The sequence below is a fragment of the Meleagris gallopavo genome, chromosome 11 (assembly GCF_000146605.3).
Source record: "Meleagris gallopavo isolate NT-WF06-2002-E0010 breed Aviagen turkey brand Nicholas breeding stock chromosome 11, Turkey_5.1, whole genome shotgun sequence".
Taxonomy (NCBI): domain Eukaryota; kingdom Metazoa; phylum Chordata; class Aves; order Galliformes; family Phasianidae; genus Meleagris; species Meleagris gallopavo.
Window position 1 is genome coordinate 22,227,299 of NC_015021.2, and position 16,582 is coordinate 22,243,880.

General features: G+C 42.0%; 1 protein-coding gene across 4 annotated transcripts in view; it reads right to left on the bottom strand.

The window, feature by feature from the left end:
* RSRC1 (arginine and serine rich coiled-coil 1) overlaps positions 1 to 16,582 on the bottom strand; it is a 112,220-nt gene that overhangs the window by 32,292 nt on the left and 63,346 nt on the right. For all 4 annotated transcript variants that reach the window (XM_019619204.2, XM_019619202.2, XM_010717090.3 and 1 more), the window contains exon 6: positions 12,811 to 12,862. In XM_019619204.2, the coding sequence (XP_019474749.1) occupies positions 12,811 to 12,862 (52 nt within the window). The remainder of the gene's footprint in view (positions 1 to 12,810; positions 12,863 to 16,582) is intronic.

The following is a 16,582-nucleotide window of genomic DNA, read 5'->3' on the forward strand; positions in this document are numbered from 1 at the left end:
CACCCGTACAAACGGCACAGCTAATACGACGCTTTAGGCTTTATTTTGTTGCAGCCCTGCATAATCACCTACAAACAGCTGAATACTGTAACTTTATCTGCTGGAGAGCACGGCTGGTTTTATCAGCTGTTGGTAGGCTGAGCCTTGGAACAAAACGCCCACGATGCGAGGGCGGCCTGGATGGTGACTGGCGCTCGGCACGGGCTGCACTCGGAGTACGAGTCCCCTACTACTGGAAATAAGCCCATTTGGTAAGCTTAATGAGCTTTAGAAACTACAGGCATGCTGCAGCAGAAACTTGAAGATAATACTACAGGAGTTAAGCTCACCGGGACACGAGCAGCTCACATCTCTGCAGAACTCCTTTCTTACCCTTTGACACGGACTCCTGGGAGCTCTAGGTCGCCCTGCTGCCCAGCTCTGCCTCCTCAGTGCTCGCTCTCACCCTGCTTGGATTGTGGTGGAAACCATGGTAATTTTAACTCAAACACACACTTGACAAAGACGGTGAACAGTGGCACGTGTCAAAGTGCCCCCTCTGCACTCTGTTGGCCCCCAGATGCTGCAGCCCCCCTGCAGCCCACCTCAGGCCTGATCCCTGCCAGCTGCAGGAGCGTGGGAAGGGCAGCCCAGCTCCTTGGGACAGCCTGCTGCCAACACACAGAGGAGCACGTGGGGATCCGTCAGGGTCACCTCCATGGAAGCAGTGCGTTACCCAGGCTGAAATCCTCACTGCAGCACCTCCCATCTCCTGCCACGCTCCAGCAGGTGAAGCAGCACCCAAGGCTGCGAGCACACTGATAGAGCATCCCCTCATGGGTCAGTTCCACCACCTGCCTCTCAGGATTGCCATCTACAACACCACCAAGTACTAAGGGTATTGCCAGAACAGTGCATGCTATTCTCAGATTCATGTCTACATTTTCTTCAGTAACAGAGGCCTCTATGTTACAACCTGAGCAGATTTCATAAAACCAATTTTGGAACTTCCATGACAGCTTCTGACAGCTAAAGGCAATGGGTAGGCAGGACAAGAAGGGAGATGGAAAATGGAAGTACTGCAGGGTTCCCTACAAAGGAAGTAAGCACTGATTGTGGTTAAATTTATACATCACAGAAAATAATTGGAATAACAGCCACACAAAATAACTGCACTTCCATAATCTAGTTCAGGATGAACAGCTTAATATATTGTTGGATGATGACAGCACAACATCTCTTTAGGATTATTTGACTGTTGGAACCTGGTTACTACAACTTCATTGCTCTGACTTGTTTGGGCTAAAACGTTCCATGTGTAAGTGTGCTCCAATTGATTTTTCTGCATTTCATTTGTTGTTCTGCTTTGAGGGGGAAGGTAAATGACTTAGCATAGCTATTTCTGAAGATAGGAGCAAGGAAAGATGCTTTGTCTGTATAAAACATGTGGAAGATTTCTCTTTAGCGAGTGCCAAAAGCACCTGGGATGCAACAAGCAGCAGTTTCTGCACCAAGAACTCCCTTTTTGTTTTGTCCCAGTGCAATTACCCCTAAGTTTCCTCAAACTGATAAACTGTGAAGGAGAGATTATTGCAAACAACTGTGGCTGAACTCCCCCAGATCTCCTCCCCAAGGAAGCAGAAGCCTGGAGCTGGGCTTGTGAGGGAACCAGAGCATGAGGAAGGAGCTGCCTGCACCGTGAAATTCTGCCACGTGCTTCCAAAGCAACTGGTCGGATGGCTCTGACACAGTTAAGAATACCACTTACAGCAATGATTTGCATTTAGTGAGACCACTGGACATAGGTTCAGCTCTCAGTGCAAGGTATTACTGCCTCCCTGCTCCATTCCAGCACTGCACAAACAGCCAACGACACACCTGGCCCTTCATTTACCTGCACTGACCAAACTGGGCACCTTCAGCCCAACCCCAAGCACTGCCCTGAGCCCAGCAGCACAGCTCGGGCACAGCAGGGCTCAGTTCTAATAGCCGTGCTCCTACCAGGGGAACACAAATAACCCTGGTTTCATAAAGAACAGAATCCTCCCTCAGGTTCTCTTGCCTTGAGTTGATAGCAATGGAGTCACGATTTCATCCTGCTCAAAGAGGCTATCCAACACAACATCATTAACATTTCTCAGCGCTCTCCAAGGGCTTCAGAGCTTAAAATTCTCAAAACCTTTAAGACAATACCTTGATTAAATCATTTCAGTGGGCATAAAGGGATACACGATGGCTTAAACAAAGAAGTCAGCCCAGAAATCTTAAATAATAAATTACACTGTAGCCGTGCAGAAATAGAACTAATGGGAAGATCTGACATACATGCATGTATTCGATTGTTCAGGTGAGCTGTGACTCAAAATATTTTTTCCTTCTCGCTAGGGTAATCGATACAAGTGATACAGCAAAGGGCACAAGTTTTCCTCCTTGCCATTTAACAAAGACCCCTCTTTGCCCTTTCCCATGCATCACAGTGCAATTCTTCATTAAGCTTGTGGAAACACAGCCGAAATAATTGTCTGCAGATTTAATTCAGTATGAACTTTTCTTGCTTTTGCATATTGATTCGTATTTGGAAGAGTGTTACATGAAAGCTTAGCTTTTCTCTTACAAAAGGCAACAGAAATGTGTGTGCACGTGTGCAGATGGATGGGTTACGTGCCAATATACCACTCGAGTGAAGAATAAACACCAGCTTCACCATCCTTGCCATTAGGACGTTGTTAATATTTATTTACTGTCTTTATTTTTAGGCTTTAGCTGTTTCTTAGAAAGCATTCAAGGCAGTGCTTTAATTCACCTGCTCTCTCTCTTTCACAATCTTTGGTTTAGGATCAAAAGAAGATTGCTGGTGCCGGCTCAGGTCTCTCTAAGCAGCTTAATGCCAGGCATGCAATTAGGAGTTTTAAATGCTACAGGCAAATATAGCTCTGGGCAGTCAGAGTAAGTTTATTCATCATATATTTGGGCGATTTTCTTTTGGCTAAACACTCTAGATGCACTCTGCAAGAGTTACTATCCAAAGCTCTCAGAGGAGACCATACAGGCTTCCAGACAGGAGGTACTGGTTGGGTGTTTTTTCTGAGGGAAAACACTCATTTATCTTTAGATAAAATTGTTAACACACAAAATATGCTTCCTGAAATAGCGGAGAGAGTGGTATTTGAAGCAAAGCCACCCTTTTATTACAGAAGCTTATCTTAAAATCTACTTTTCACGCACATTCTTGGTCTCAGTACTACAAGAAGCCTTTCAAAACGACCAGAGTAACCAGTTTTAAAACAGATATACCAACATTTCATAAACCAAAACCATGAGCAGAAGGAAATCAGTAATGCCCATTTTTTACAGGAGTTCTTGGTGGTAGTCTCAGCCATGAGAATATCAGTCACACAGAAGCTCCTATTAAAAGATGTTTGGCTTTCCATAAGGACGACTGCCCACCACAGCACTAAAAGGGAAAAAGCCATCTTTGAAAAACATCCAGTACTGTGCTTCAAGATTTATTTAGTCAACACCTTATAATAATCTCTAAATCTAATGGGACACAAGCGCATTTCATCACTGATGAAAATCTTCAGCGATTGCTCAAATGAAAATCAAAAAATTATTACAATCTAGTAGTTTGGCTTGCAGCATGCATTAATCAGAAATCATAATAAATCCGCATGCTTCTTCAGACAGCACATTAGTCAAACAGTTTTGTGTGATAACGACATTGACTAATGGGCTCGGAGTTAGAAGGGTCAATCATAAACTCATCAAATGCTTCATTTAATTTCTTAATTTGGACAAACACAATTTGTTTATGGGAAGGATATCAGGTGTTCTTGAATGAATAATGGCTACGAAACCAAACTCCATTAATCAGCTCTTGATTACAAATGACTCAGAGATTGTTTGTTCTAATTTCATTCATTTGGGTCAACAAAGAAAACATGAGCACACGAAAGCACTTGGAAAAAATGGCACACTTATTACTCTATATTTAATAAAGCCGTGATAAATATTCTTTCAATAACCGTAAAACAAGGATTTTATTACCCACATTAAATACCGTTCTTGGTTCAAGTGAAGGAATTAATATAAATGAGTTAAAGGAAGATCATGGAGGCATGGAAGAAGACCTTCAGGTGCTGGAGTGACCGTGCTTCTGAACTGAACATCTCCAACGAATCGGCAAACGAGCACAGAGAGCCAAACTGCACCCACCTGCCTGCGCCTCCCAACACTCACAAATTCCTGCCGTACTTTCAGGGCTTTAAGATCTCTAAACCCCATTTGTATTTCTGCAATACTGCAATAGTTATTCCAGAATGATTTTGCCTTATTGTAATTAGGTCTGAAGTGTCTCCGCTTCATCAGCAAAAGGCAGCACTCTGGGCAGACCAAGCACTGTACAACCTCTCTTTGGGCACGGCCAAATGCTTTCTAGATTTGTTTGTGGACCATCTAAGCTGAAGGGTGGGAAACACACCGGAATGTACAGGGTACGTGTACTGGCACGACCTCAGGGCACACATTCTGCCCAATGCTTTAATGACCACAGACCAAAGCAGGCACCTACACAGAGATGGTGGCACAACAGACAGTGTACCATGAGAAATGGATGTTGTGCTGTCGATGTTAAGACGTAACGTTTCCCAAAAGGCATTTCTAAACAGCAAATTGCTGCACAACCACATATGGTTTCTGCAGCCAAAGCGGCACATAATTAAATTACTGGGCAAAGTTGCTAAATATGAATTGATATAAAACTTAAACTAACTGAAAAATTGTCTTTGACTTGAGATCAATAGCAGGACTGCAAGATTCATCTGCACGTAATTAGCACACATATTTGCATCAAAATCATGTGTACCATATGCTGCAACGCTGTTACTGAAAACCTATTAGTTATAACGTGGGCCTGAGATACTTCTGTTTCCTGGTAGCACAACAGCTCTCAGACAAAAAACTAACCAAAAAATAGAAATTCTAACAGCTTTAGGTTTATTTCTCAAGGCACTAAACGTTCACTGGCTAATAAAATTACTGTACACTTACTTCTAGGTTCTGTCTCAATTTTGATGTCCATATTTACATACCAAAAGGCAGCAATACTCCACTGGTCTTTTTCTTAGGGTACAATTTAGCAGCTACTCCTGGGCTTCTTACACTGGAAAACAAACATTGAAATCTATACCACAACAATGGCTCGAAACAAAGCATTTTTTTTATTTATTATCTCTTACAAGAGTCTGAAATACGTTCATGGAGCAAATGGCTTTTAGACACCAACACAGCAGCGTTACAGCTTGCAGAAGTGAATTACTTTCTTTCAGGTATATTTTATTCTCTACTCAAATTTGCTTAATTAAAACGCCATATTTTTTCAGCAATCATGAAAAAGAAGTTGAAGAAATTATTGATTAAATAACTGTTTGCTCACCAATGACACAAAACAGCTGCACATCAAAACCACATACTCCATAAGGACAAGACCATTAATATGATTTAAAAATAATTACTTGGATTAATGACTCTTAATTATAAAGCTGTAGCTTTGCATGCAGAAAGTATTTTTTTTTTTTTAGTACCCTAATGAGATTATGTAGCTTTGCCAACAAATTAGGAGCAAGTAATGTATGAATAAATGTATTTAATGTCCAGCTGTGTAAGCACTTGTGCCTGGCTGTAGAGCTCACTGCTGCACACTGACCAGGTGAGTTCAAGAACTGTGTGCATCTTTGTTGGAATTCTCATCAAACACACAATGTAAAAAACAGCTACCACTATTTTATTCTAACATCCGTTTTCTTGTCAGTGGTGTTTTTTGTTGTTTTCATTATTATTATTATTTACTAACTTAATGTGTAATTATTACACACAGTACTGGCTTGATTCCAAATGCACACTGTGTTAAAATACACAAACCCAGCTCTTCACAAATCAGGCTCTCATCAGGGAAAATAAGCGTTAATTTTATTTCAAACTATCAACAGCCCTTCAGCTATTCTGCTGCTTTGGGACTAACACAAGAGCACAGATGGAACTAGACCTGAAACGTTCTCATAAAGACTCTGAAATAATAAACTGAAAAAAAATTAAATAATATCTATTGGTAGGGATGAGTGCTACATGGCTACATTTCATAAACAGTGGCAACGACCTAAAACAGAGCAACCTACCACCTGGCCACCAATAGCTGGGGCAATGGAATTCACCCAAGAACCCCAATGGGAAGAACAGGCTGGGGAGCAGCCAAGTGGGCAGGGCCACCTCTGGGTGCTCAGCCCCCCAGCAGTGCCATTGGCCTTCCACAGAGACAACTGAGGTTGTTAGGAGATGGAGGACTGGGAAACTCGCAGCTAATTGCCCAGGAATGTCTGAAACCATCCGAGAGAGCTGGCAGCATGATGGGAAGTTCAGCTGAGAAACAGAGCAACTTCAGAAGCCCACTCTGGCCTGCCAGCCTGGCTGGCTGCATATTTCTCAGGCTTTTCTTCTCCCCTGTTCTGAGGGCTCTGCACATTACTAAGCACTATGGGAAGAAACACAACCAGGCCAGGAAGGCTCCCAGTAAGGATTCTAAGCTTGTCCATCCTAATGAACGTACGATGACACACTTACTCCCCTTTAAAAATTCCAATGCAATTAGACTTTGGAGTAGAAGTTTCAGTTGAAAACTGCTACATCACCCACAGTTTGTTTCTCCTGCTGATGGAAAGCTGTTGTGGTCTTATGACCTTTGTGATTGGTATTCCACACCATCACCTCGTGAGAGTACTCAGCCTCGTTCCGTCGCACCATCGAGTGAGTTGGGAGATTCAGACACCTGCTGACCAAGTAGGAACCAGCAGCTGGCCCAGGAATTGAGATTATTCCAACCAAACCTGAGCCATGAAGTCAAGAGAGGACACAGAGAGGGCATTAAGGCAGGCATTAAGGAAGAAAAGGCATCAATGACAATTTGTAGGGCTACAAACAATTAATGCCGGAAGCTGAAACCACACCAGCAATGGGAACGACAGCTTCTCCTCAGATTTGTACCTGAGCACAGCTTTTAAAAAAGGCCTTTAGCAAAAGAAATCAACACTGTGATGTACAGAAATCGTTCAACGGGACGTTTTTGCTCACGGGATTGAGATTTCCATGCAAATAGAAGTAAAACTCAGTGTTGATGGACACAGCTTAAAGCAAGTGTTTGATACTGACAGAAATAAGGAGTTGGTATCAAGTCAGACTGAGCACATTCACATACTAACCATATTGATTAATCTATTTTTCAATTTTCAGCAACTTTTAAAATCATTAAAATTTCTATTTCTGAATAAAAGAGTATTTTATAAGTTATATTTTACCCATATCATGTAAACCTAAAATTTTTACGTCCTATTTCATCCCTTGCTTATATAAGCCAACACAAATTATCCATTATCCATCCTTCTAAAGCCATTTGGATAATTAATACCCCCCTCCCCAAAAATTAAAAAAATAAAAAACCCAGCATAATAAATCCATAAACATTTTATAAGTTTGGCATCCAAAGCTAAGCACCAATAAAATGAAAGTTTTCATACTTGTTGCCACCTGCCTGCCTTACTGCTTTGCATAGCTAGCAAAGAGCAAAACAGAGGCCATCCTATTTAACTAAACAGTTTTTATTAAAGTAAAAGAAAAGCAAGAGTCTATAAAGTAGCGAGTGATCCTATTAGTTCCACCAGACTAAAATCATACAGTCTACGTATGTGGTCCTTTCAGCCACATCTGTTATGAGCCACTCCGATACCAGAAAATAGAGAACACTGGGCTATATATTTATCAGGCACTGGCAGCACAAATGAGGATTTTTCTCTCTAATAAAATGTGTTATAGCGGGGAGATAAAGAAACACATAAGTATTATAAAACACTTGCATTCTTACACGGGCTAAAGACAAAGTGCTTCTATTCCATTATTTTCTCTGTAAGGACGACGTAAAATGTAATAAAGATGCATGGTACAAAATTAAAGGGAACAATCTGATAGTATAATTCAAAAGATAATGAGTAAAATAGCTGATACCCAGAACTGCTGCCAAACAGATCTGATAAATGGTAAACGCTTATTTCTATTCATTAATTTCTCCCGCATCTTGCTAATGCCATATTAGGGCCTCAGCTCTCCGGTTGCCTTTAAATAAACTCTATCAAGAATTCTTTGCACAAAAATGCCCTATTCTCGAATGCTCTTTCAGCCATAGATTGAAATGCAGATTCCAAAAATAGATCAGTCACTTATTTCAACTCTAGACCTTTGAAAATCCAGATCAATTGCCTTTTGTAATCGTCTTTATGAGGACAATAAGAAACCTCCACTTGGAAAATTTTTCAGGCTACTTTGATAGGATTGATAGTCGGCAAGGTCTACATTCATATCAATACATTTCCATTTAGGGATATTTGTCCATGTTTTTGTCTTAACGAGGAAACGCGGATGCCACACAACAATTAACAGCACAAATTTACTGCCTTTCAAGGTCCGAGGTCTCCTATCACTCTTATCACTTTTAGTGAAGCAGGATTCAGCGCACGGGAAACTTTTTTCTTAACATTTGCAATATGAGTAAATGCTTAATAGCAAACCGAGCTCAAATCTCCTGTGCTTCTCGGTAATGAAGGCTGGGAAAGGAATCACAGACACCCAAGTGGTTTGGCAACTGTAAGTGACAGAAGCTCTGCTAAATCCTCTGTTTACACTGGGGATTAGTGGGAGATTGTGCGGCGCAAAGCGAGCTGGCCATGGTCAAGGGAACCTGCTCCTGTCAGCCCGGGGGCAGCCGCACAAAGCCCGGTCCTGGTAGGAAGTGACCCATAAACGTATCCCGCGAAGGATTTGCACTAAGCCAGGCTGCCTCATAGAAACTCCATATGACCATTAACTGGCCTGCAAGGCCTGCCAGGAGGCCTAATTACAGGCCTACAGAGCCCAATAACAAAAGCTGAAGAGCTTTAGCCTAGGGATGATCTGCTTTATACTGACTTGAGAGAGTCCATATAGAGCGACAAAAAGAAAGAGGTTTAGCTTTAAAATTCTCCCAAGAGACAAAGCATTGTAGCTAAGTCTGGAAGGCCCACATGCAACATACTTCAGATAGGCTTAAACATCCCACCCTCCCAAAATTAACATTCAACTATTGCCTGCTTAACATCTGCTCGAACGTGGCGAGCTGCTGCAGTACTGTCAGAGTGCCCCAAAAAGGCCTCCGTGCGCCTAAATATTAAGGAGGATAACAGAATAGAGCCATGCAAACACAAACGTGCACATGAGACCCACAGCAGTTTTTGCAAATCAAAATCCAGTTACCCTAGGAATTAGAGGGGAGTTTTTCGGCGTCTTCAAATGCTGCGCTCCTTAATGAGAACACAGATACTGAAATTAATCTGTGCTAACAAAGAAAAGCAGCATTTAACAAAGCGTGCAGTGGGGTCACCACCACGAATGAAGGGCAGAGGCAAAGCTTCAGGCATCAACGCATCACCCTGGCATGCTATGACCACCTTTCCCTCCGCCCCTACCAGGTGAATGCACGGTGCTCTCCCAGCCTTCCTGGAGAGACCAGAAGCCATAATTCTTGTCTTTCAAAGAGCAACAGCAAAAAGCAAGAAGCCCACTGAAAACAGGCTGCTTTACTACTTGCTTTCTTTTGACTTCCAGAGGAATCGGTCAATATATCCCAGATGAATGACAAAGACTCTAAAAGCAGCTTTGGAGCTCACACCTGCAACCCCCAAGTGGGCTGTGCCAGATGAGGAGGCCTCTGGACACCCACCTTCCCCAAAATCGAGCATCACTGGTGATGAAGTGAGCAGTAAAGAGTGAATGGAACACAATGACATAACATTAATTTCTTGAAGCTGTGGCCATTGCATGAGAACAGGACATGAAAAAGTTAGCATGCGGAGCACTTTCAAAGCCTACATTCAAAATCCCTAACGTTACTCGTGTGTTATCATGTTCTTTCTCTTGCTTAAAGCTGTAAGAGTAAAGCCAAATAATTTACATGTCAATTGGTCAATGAGAACCAAAAATTCATGCACACAGACATCTTCAGATTGAGAAGACAGCTCTCATGTGCAAATACTTCCCAGAAGCACGACAAGAAACAAAGCGAATCACAGAACATATGAAGTTCTGCTCCCAGCTTCCATTTGGAATCACACCTCCAAAGCATCTCCTATCTGGCATGAACACGAGGTGAGCTGCTGCATGGGCTTAAGGCAGAGTGCAACCAGCTCATGGACCAAATCCTTCTGTGCTTAGAGACAAGCCAGGAACTCCTGCTGTCATGTTTGAACAAAACATCCTGGCATGTTCCGAACTCCAATGAAACAAAAGCTGACTGCACTCAAATATGTATTTGTTCCTATGTCCAAGTTGAAGAAAACACCAAAACAGTTTTCCCTGATGTTTATACGTGTTCTAGGAATTGAGGGAAGTCCTGGAGAAAACAGTAATGGAAGATGAAGGATTGTACCTGAGCAAACTTAAGCAACACTACCACCAGTTTCTTTGCTCAAACCACAAGTCCAAGAGCTGTAACTTGGCTTCACCACCAGTATGCAGCAGGCGTGTCTCAGCCTCTCCTTTTTTGATATTATAATTAATCTACAATAATGGCGTTGGTAAAGGATATATTGGAATTTAGACTACTTGATGGATTAAGCAAAAGGTAAACCTAGATAGTAAAATAAATAAATAAAACTCTACATTTCCCAGGGCTACAATGAAGAGTAGATCTTCCACTTAAATACTGGTAGTACCAAGAGATAAGCAAAATCCAAAACTCACCATCAGTTTGAATTTAAAGTTTATCTGCTCTTACAACAAACATTTCACAAATATTTTACAGACAAACAAGCTTCTATTTATACACATTAATATTTAATATACTTTGTAACCTTACATATCCTGTGTACAGTTTGCTGCATCTGTGTTATATTCATCCAAAGGTATTTCCAACGTATTAAGAACCAAAAATTTGCTAAGTAAGCAAAGTACATTTTCTTCTAGGTTAATTCCTTCTAAATACAGAACGATATGAAAATCTTCAGAAGGAAATAGGCAGATATATTTCTATACAAATGATAAAAGGAAACGTTAGATTACTGCCTGGCATGGAAACGGCACGGAAAGGAGAGATGACAACGTAAGAGGAGCACATCAGCAGAGACGGACACGGAAGGGCCCTTCCCAAAGTCCTCTCTTACACCTGTTGGTTAATTTCGAACCACAGCAGAGTTAAAACTTGTTTGTTCACACACCTGTGTACTAACAGTCACTAAAACGTAGGCAATAGATTCTGAATGCAGCACAGCTTTTTCCCCACTTAGCAGGAGCAGAGCAATTCTGACCACATGGCAGGCAGATATTCACAAGTGAACGCACAGCTCTGGAATGTACACTGCACTGAACACCACGTACACAAAGAACAGCTTAGTTCATCACTGCTAACATACAGATTAAAATTAACAGTATTTTCAGCTGATGCTACAATAGCAACAATTAACCTCTTGATTTTGAGCTCATTGATAAGCCAACGGAAGACGTGTAGCTAGCTGCTCAGTAATGCTCTAACACTTTTAATTTGTGAAAGGTAAAGAGTGTTCATTTTGCCATGAATAGACACAAAACATTGAAACAACAGCATTAACAAATCCAGCATTCCTCTTAAACCAATTTAAGAAAGATTCAGTGTAACTGACTGAGCATGGGACTGGGAGCAGGGACAGGAGACGAGCTCAGAAGATTCCCAACACCTAAATAAAGATGGGAAATAATTTTTTTTTTGTATTTTGTATAAGAGAAATAGATTAACTCTCCTGAATTCTTTATCAACAGTTTGCAGCTCCAATCTACATTTCCGACTTCAACAGTGAATATTTAAATCAGAAAATGTCATCGGCCCTCCGTATGTTTCTGGAAATTTCTGGGACCCAAATCACAGTGATCTACAGCTCATGGGTATCTTTTGTACACTTCCCAGGTGTTAAATTAAAAAATGAGGTGTGACAGATGTGAGCAGTATAAACAAATTGTGCTTTTTTAGGTCAGAGCTGTCACAACCACTTTATCATCATGTGCTTCAAAGATTTATTAAAAGTTATGGAGAACAACGAATGCATTTGGAACTACACAATACAGAAGGGTAAATGCATTTCTGGAGAAAAATCCAGGACCGTGAGAAGACAGATAACCCTTAGAACAGAAGGCTTTGGTAAGGAGGAAATACAAACGCTGGTAGTGGGAATTGTTGCTTTTAAGTTAAGAATACATATATTAGAGATGAAGGCTGAACTACAGACAAACATTTATTACAGTGTGTTTGAAACATTGCATTTTTTCCTTTTCAAGTGAAAAATTGACATTTTTAATGGGAAGAATAAAATAGGACACAAAAAATAAGATTACAAACCTCAGCATAGACATTTTAAGGAGAGAATTACATATTTCTGCAACCAATAAATCAATATAAGTATTTACATGCACCAATTCAGCTCAGCGCTAAAAAATAAAATAACAAAACTAAATTTTTGAATAGTTTCAGCAGTAGCAGCAAGAGGCCAAACCCATGAAGACAACGAAGTACTCACTTTATTTCTCTAGAGAAATTTAGCCAACGCCAGCGATGATGCACACCATTTTCAGCTTAAGCAGAAACAGAAGGGAGCGATGGAGAAAGGGACTGGACATGTGCCCAACAGAAAACAATACAATTACTACACTGACAGGCCTCGTTTTGCTGATATTATAAAAGAGAAATACATAGTTGAAGAATGCAGCGTTACTTATAACAGCAAGACTTACCCGCCGCCTCCAGCACCAGCTGCAATCGAGCCTTGGCCTGCTCTGCAGGAGTCTGCAAAGAGAAGGTCTGTCAGTCTTCCCAAGAGCAGAGGGTCTGTCAGTCTTCCCCAGAGCTTGCACGTTTGACACACATGGCCCCAACCAGCACTCCCACCATCCCAAGAGGCTGCAAGGGGCAGCCAGCCTCAGCGAGAAGCTCAGCTCTGAGCAGGGACTCCAAACTGAACAGAAAGCACGCTTTTAGCTAAGCAGCAGTGCAGCAGCCCAGCCTGGCCCTCACCACCATGACCCCACCACACACAGCTACCCAAAGGAGCTCCCCATCGGCTCGTAACGTGATTAATATGGCAAGTTTTTCACACTTGCTCTGTTATCTGTTTTGATGTCTCCCTTTCCTCAAGGTATTTCTCTGCACTCTGGGCTGTGGAGCAATGCTGTTGGCTGTGTACCCACTATGCTAATTACTCCAAGTGATGTTTCACTGTGTCCAATGTGCTTGCCACCCCTCTCATTTTGAAGCCACACAAACGTTTTCACAGTTAAATCTATACACAAACCACATTTGTCACGCAGTTCAGAAGTTGATTATTTCCGTAAGCATCTCAAAAGTTTGGGAGGTTTCTGCTCAGCACTGAAAACAAAGCACACAGGAACTTTTGGTGCCGTTGTTCAGCTCCTGGAGGCAGATATTGCTACCCAACACTTCTCCTGAGAGGCTGTGGATGCCCCGTCCATCCCTGGAGGTGTTCAAGGCCAGGTTGGATGGGGCCCTGAGCAGCCTGCTCTAGTATTAAATGTGGAGGTTGGTGGCTCTACCTGTAGCAGGGGGGCAAACACTTCACAAGCTTCCAGCCAGCAGCAGCTACAGGGAGCAGGCGATGTGATCCATGGCACACCTTTGGCATAACGTTTTGCTTTTATAAAGGTTGAATGGCAGAGGAAATTCAGCTCTTCTTTCAGCTAACAGGTTTGAAACGGTCACTTTGATGGAGGTGATAGATTTTATTTCTTGAAGTCTTCAGGCTACTTCTGATGCGTGACTTAAACTAAACACATCTAGAAAAGCCTAACAAACCCCAGCGTGGCAGGGATTCATTTGCACATACCGTACACCAATGCTTTATCTTTGCATGGAATAAACACCAAACCAGCAGTGCCATGCAGCAGCCCTCCCAGCAGGCAGCCCCCAAGTGCTTGCTGTCTGCAGCACACACACAGCCCTCCTTAGCTGTCCTGGCTCCACGTGCTGCCAGAAATTGAAATCATAAAGCAGACTTGCAGAGGGGAGGTAGGATAACAAATCTGTTTAACAGAAACAGTCAAGTTGATAATTTACAAGATTTTCCACTTGCCAATAAAAATCACAGTTTCCTACAGGCACACAACTGCCCTCTGTTCTGTGCACAGAAAACTGAAAGATCCCCAAAACTCTGTGAGCTCGTTTGCTGCCATGTGTCAATGTTACATCTTCCCCTGCCCCCAGAGACAAGGTCAGCGTCCAGGTTTCTTCCTGCAGACGACTCAAGGCCTCGTGGCTAATTGCCATCACAGCAGGGGCAATAAAGGATGACCCCGCTCGTATTTTGAGAACAATATTACTACAAGCACGCACTGCACTTTAGAATAGAATACCAATTGTAGTTGTGTTAAATACAGGTCTCCTCAGCAAGACGTCATTTCCCCAGCTTCAAGTTTCTATCCATGCAATTCTATCAGTAAAATCCCAGTTTAATAACCAAAACCAACATAATGGCTGAAGGACTCAGAAAATAAGCACCAATTAATAAGCCTACATGTGATTTTGAAAGCTGAGCAGAAATCCATCCTTCTGTTTCCTATGAGCACTGTGTTTCAACACAGGAGCATGGCATGCAGGATCTTGCTCATTAGTGGCAAGAATGCATAGCTAATGGTGGTAGCTGTGCTGTGCTTGGTAGCCAAGGATCTGCTCTATCAAGCAGAGATACTGTGCTCTTTGTATCTGTTGTAGTTTCCAAGGAAATAAATAGGAGGCATTACTTCCAGAGCAACCTACACATCTCAGCAAGGAAAAGGCAACAAAGAAGCCTCACCCATACCTATAACAGAGCTTCATCAGATTATGAAAAAGACTGTGACATGTTTGTTTAGCACAAGAATGCCTGCATTCCTTTCGAGTCATCCCTTCTTCATTGAAGTATTAGGAAAAAAAAAATATTGCCAAAGAAAGAGAAGATGAAGAACTTATTTCTATTACAGAACACCACAGAGGAGCACACAATGCAAAACAAAATGCCAAACCAAAGAAAAAAAAGCACAAAAGAGACTGAGAGCTTCTCTTTCACACCAAACCAGAGCAAACAGAAGGGAGTTGAGGCTGGCAAAATCAAAACTGATAGAAAAACACTTTTCTTTCTTTAAGGAAAAAAAAAAAACAAAAACAAAAACAGAAGAATTTGTAACTTGAATTAGTAACAGGCCAAAACCTATCCAGCATTATTTGATTTCAACTCCTACCTTTTCAGACATAGATCTTAAATGATTGAACATTACAAGGATATTTGTGACGTGGCATTTCCTCGTTGCTGCCATCAGTCAGTACTGCACACAGACACTGGTGGCAGGACCACCGCTCCGACCTGCTGCAGCTCTACCTGCTCCCAAACCCTGAACGTGTGAGCAGTGTGCAAATGGATACACTGGGAAAATGCAAGCAGGAAGAGAGATGGTACTGATGCTGCTTACTGAGCAAACAGGAGAGATGTTTGGCAGCTTGCTCCAAACCCAGAATCATCATTCTGCTACAGATAATGCAGAAACCAGGATTTGTTTTTGTTACTATCCAGCTGATGCTGGCTGTAAGAAAATGCTCACAGCTAATGATGAAACACACATGATTTCTATAGGACTGACACAGCAGTCTTACACTCCTGCTATTATGTAGGACAAAACTGGAGAAGAATTTCCGAAAAGAAAATAATCTGGAGAGCTTTCAGATGGTTTGCAGCCTCCAAGCAGCACAGCCTTCTTAATGTAACGGCCTGGTGCTTTGCTGTTTGGGTTCATCATTTGCCTGTTGGGCTCTTTACCTAAGGCACAAACAGGAACAGAAAACACTGTAAGCTTAAATAACAGCTCATGTTTCATTTCCTATCAATTTGTATATTCTTACGGACCTCTCACCAATACACGTTAGTTACAGTCTAAAGCCAATTACTAAAATGTTCCATCAGGGTCTTGAAATAGAATGTAGCACAACAAAAATCTTGATCTTTGATAGCTGTGTAGGTTTGACAACACCTAAATACGATGCACATGAATTAAAAGTGGGGAAAAAAACATGTAAAGCGTGGAATAATAGCAATATCTGTTCATCAAACACACAGATGTCTTTGCCGTTTCCATTCAGGACAAAAAAGAAAAAAGCAAGAAGCAAAAAGGCAGTACAAGCAACATGCTAACTAGGAAAGGGTAATCATTACCCAGAAGGAGAAAGGGAAAAGAAGCAAGAAAGCGATTTTGCCCTTTAATGTATGTAAAGGTCTCAAGAAGAATGTGACTAATGATGAAGTGAAAGGCAGAGCTTAACTAGCACAAAATGCCCACGTGGGCAATGGTCTGGGGGAAGCTGTGGGTGGAGGAAGGCTCTCCTGCAGCCCAACCCACAGCAAGGCCTGGGACACTTCTCCAAGTGTTCATTCCTGCTACCCCAGGGCTGCTGGCACGTCCACATCAGGCCAGCAAGATAACGGGAGGGAATGGCATGGCCCAATGGTTACAGTTCGGAGCCTTT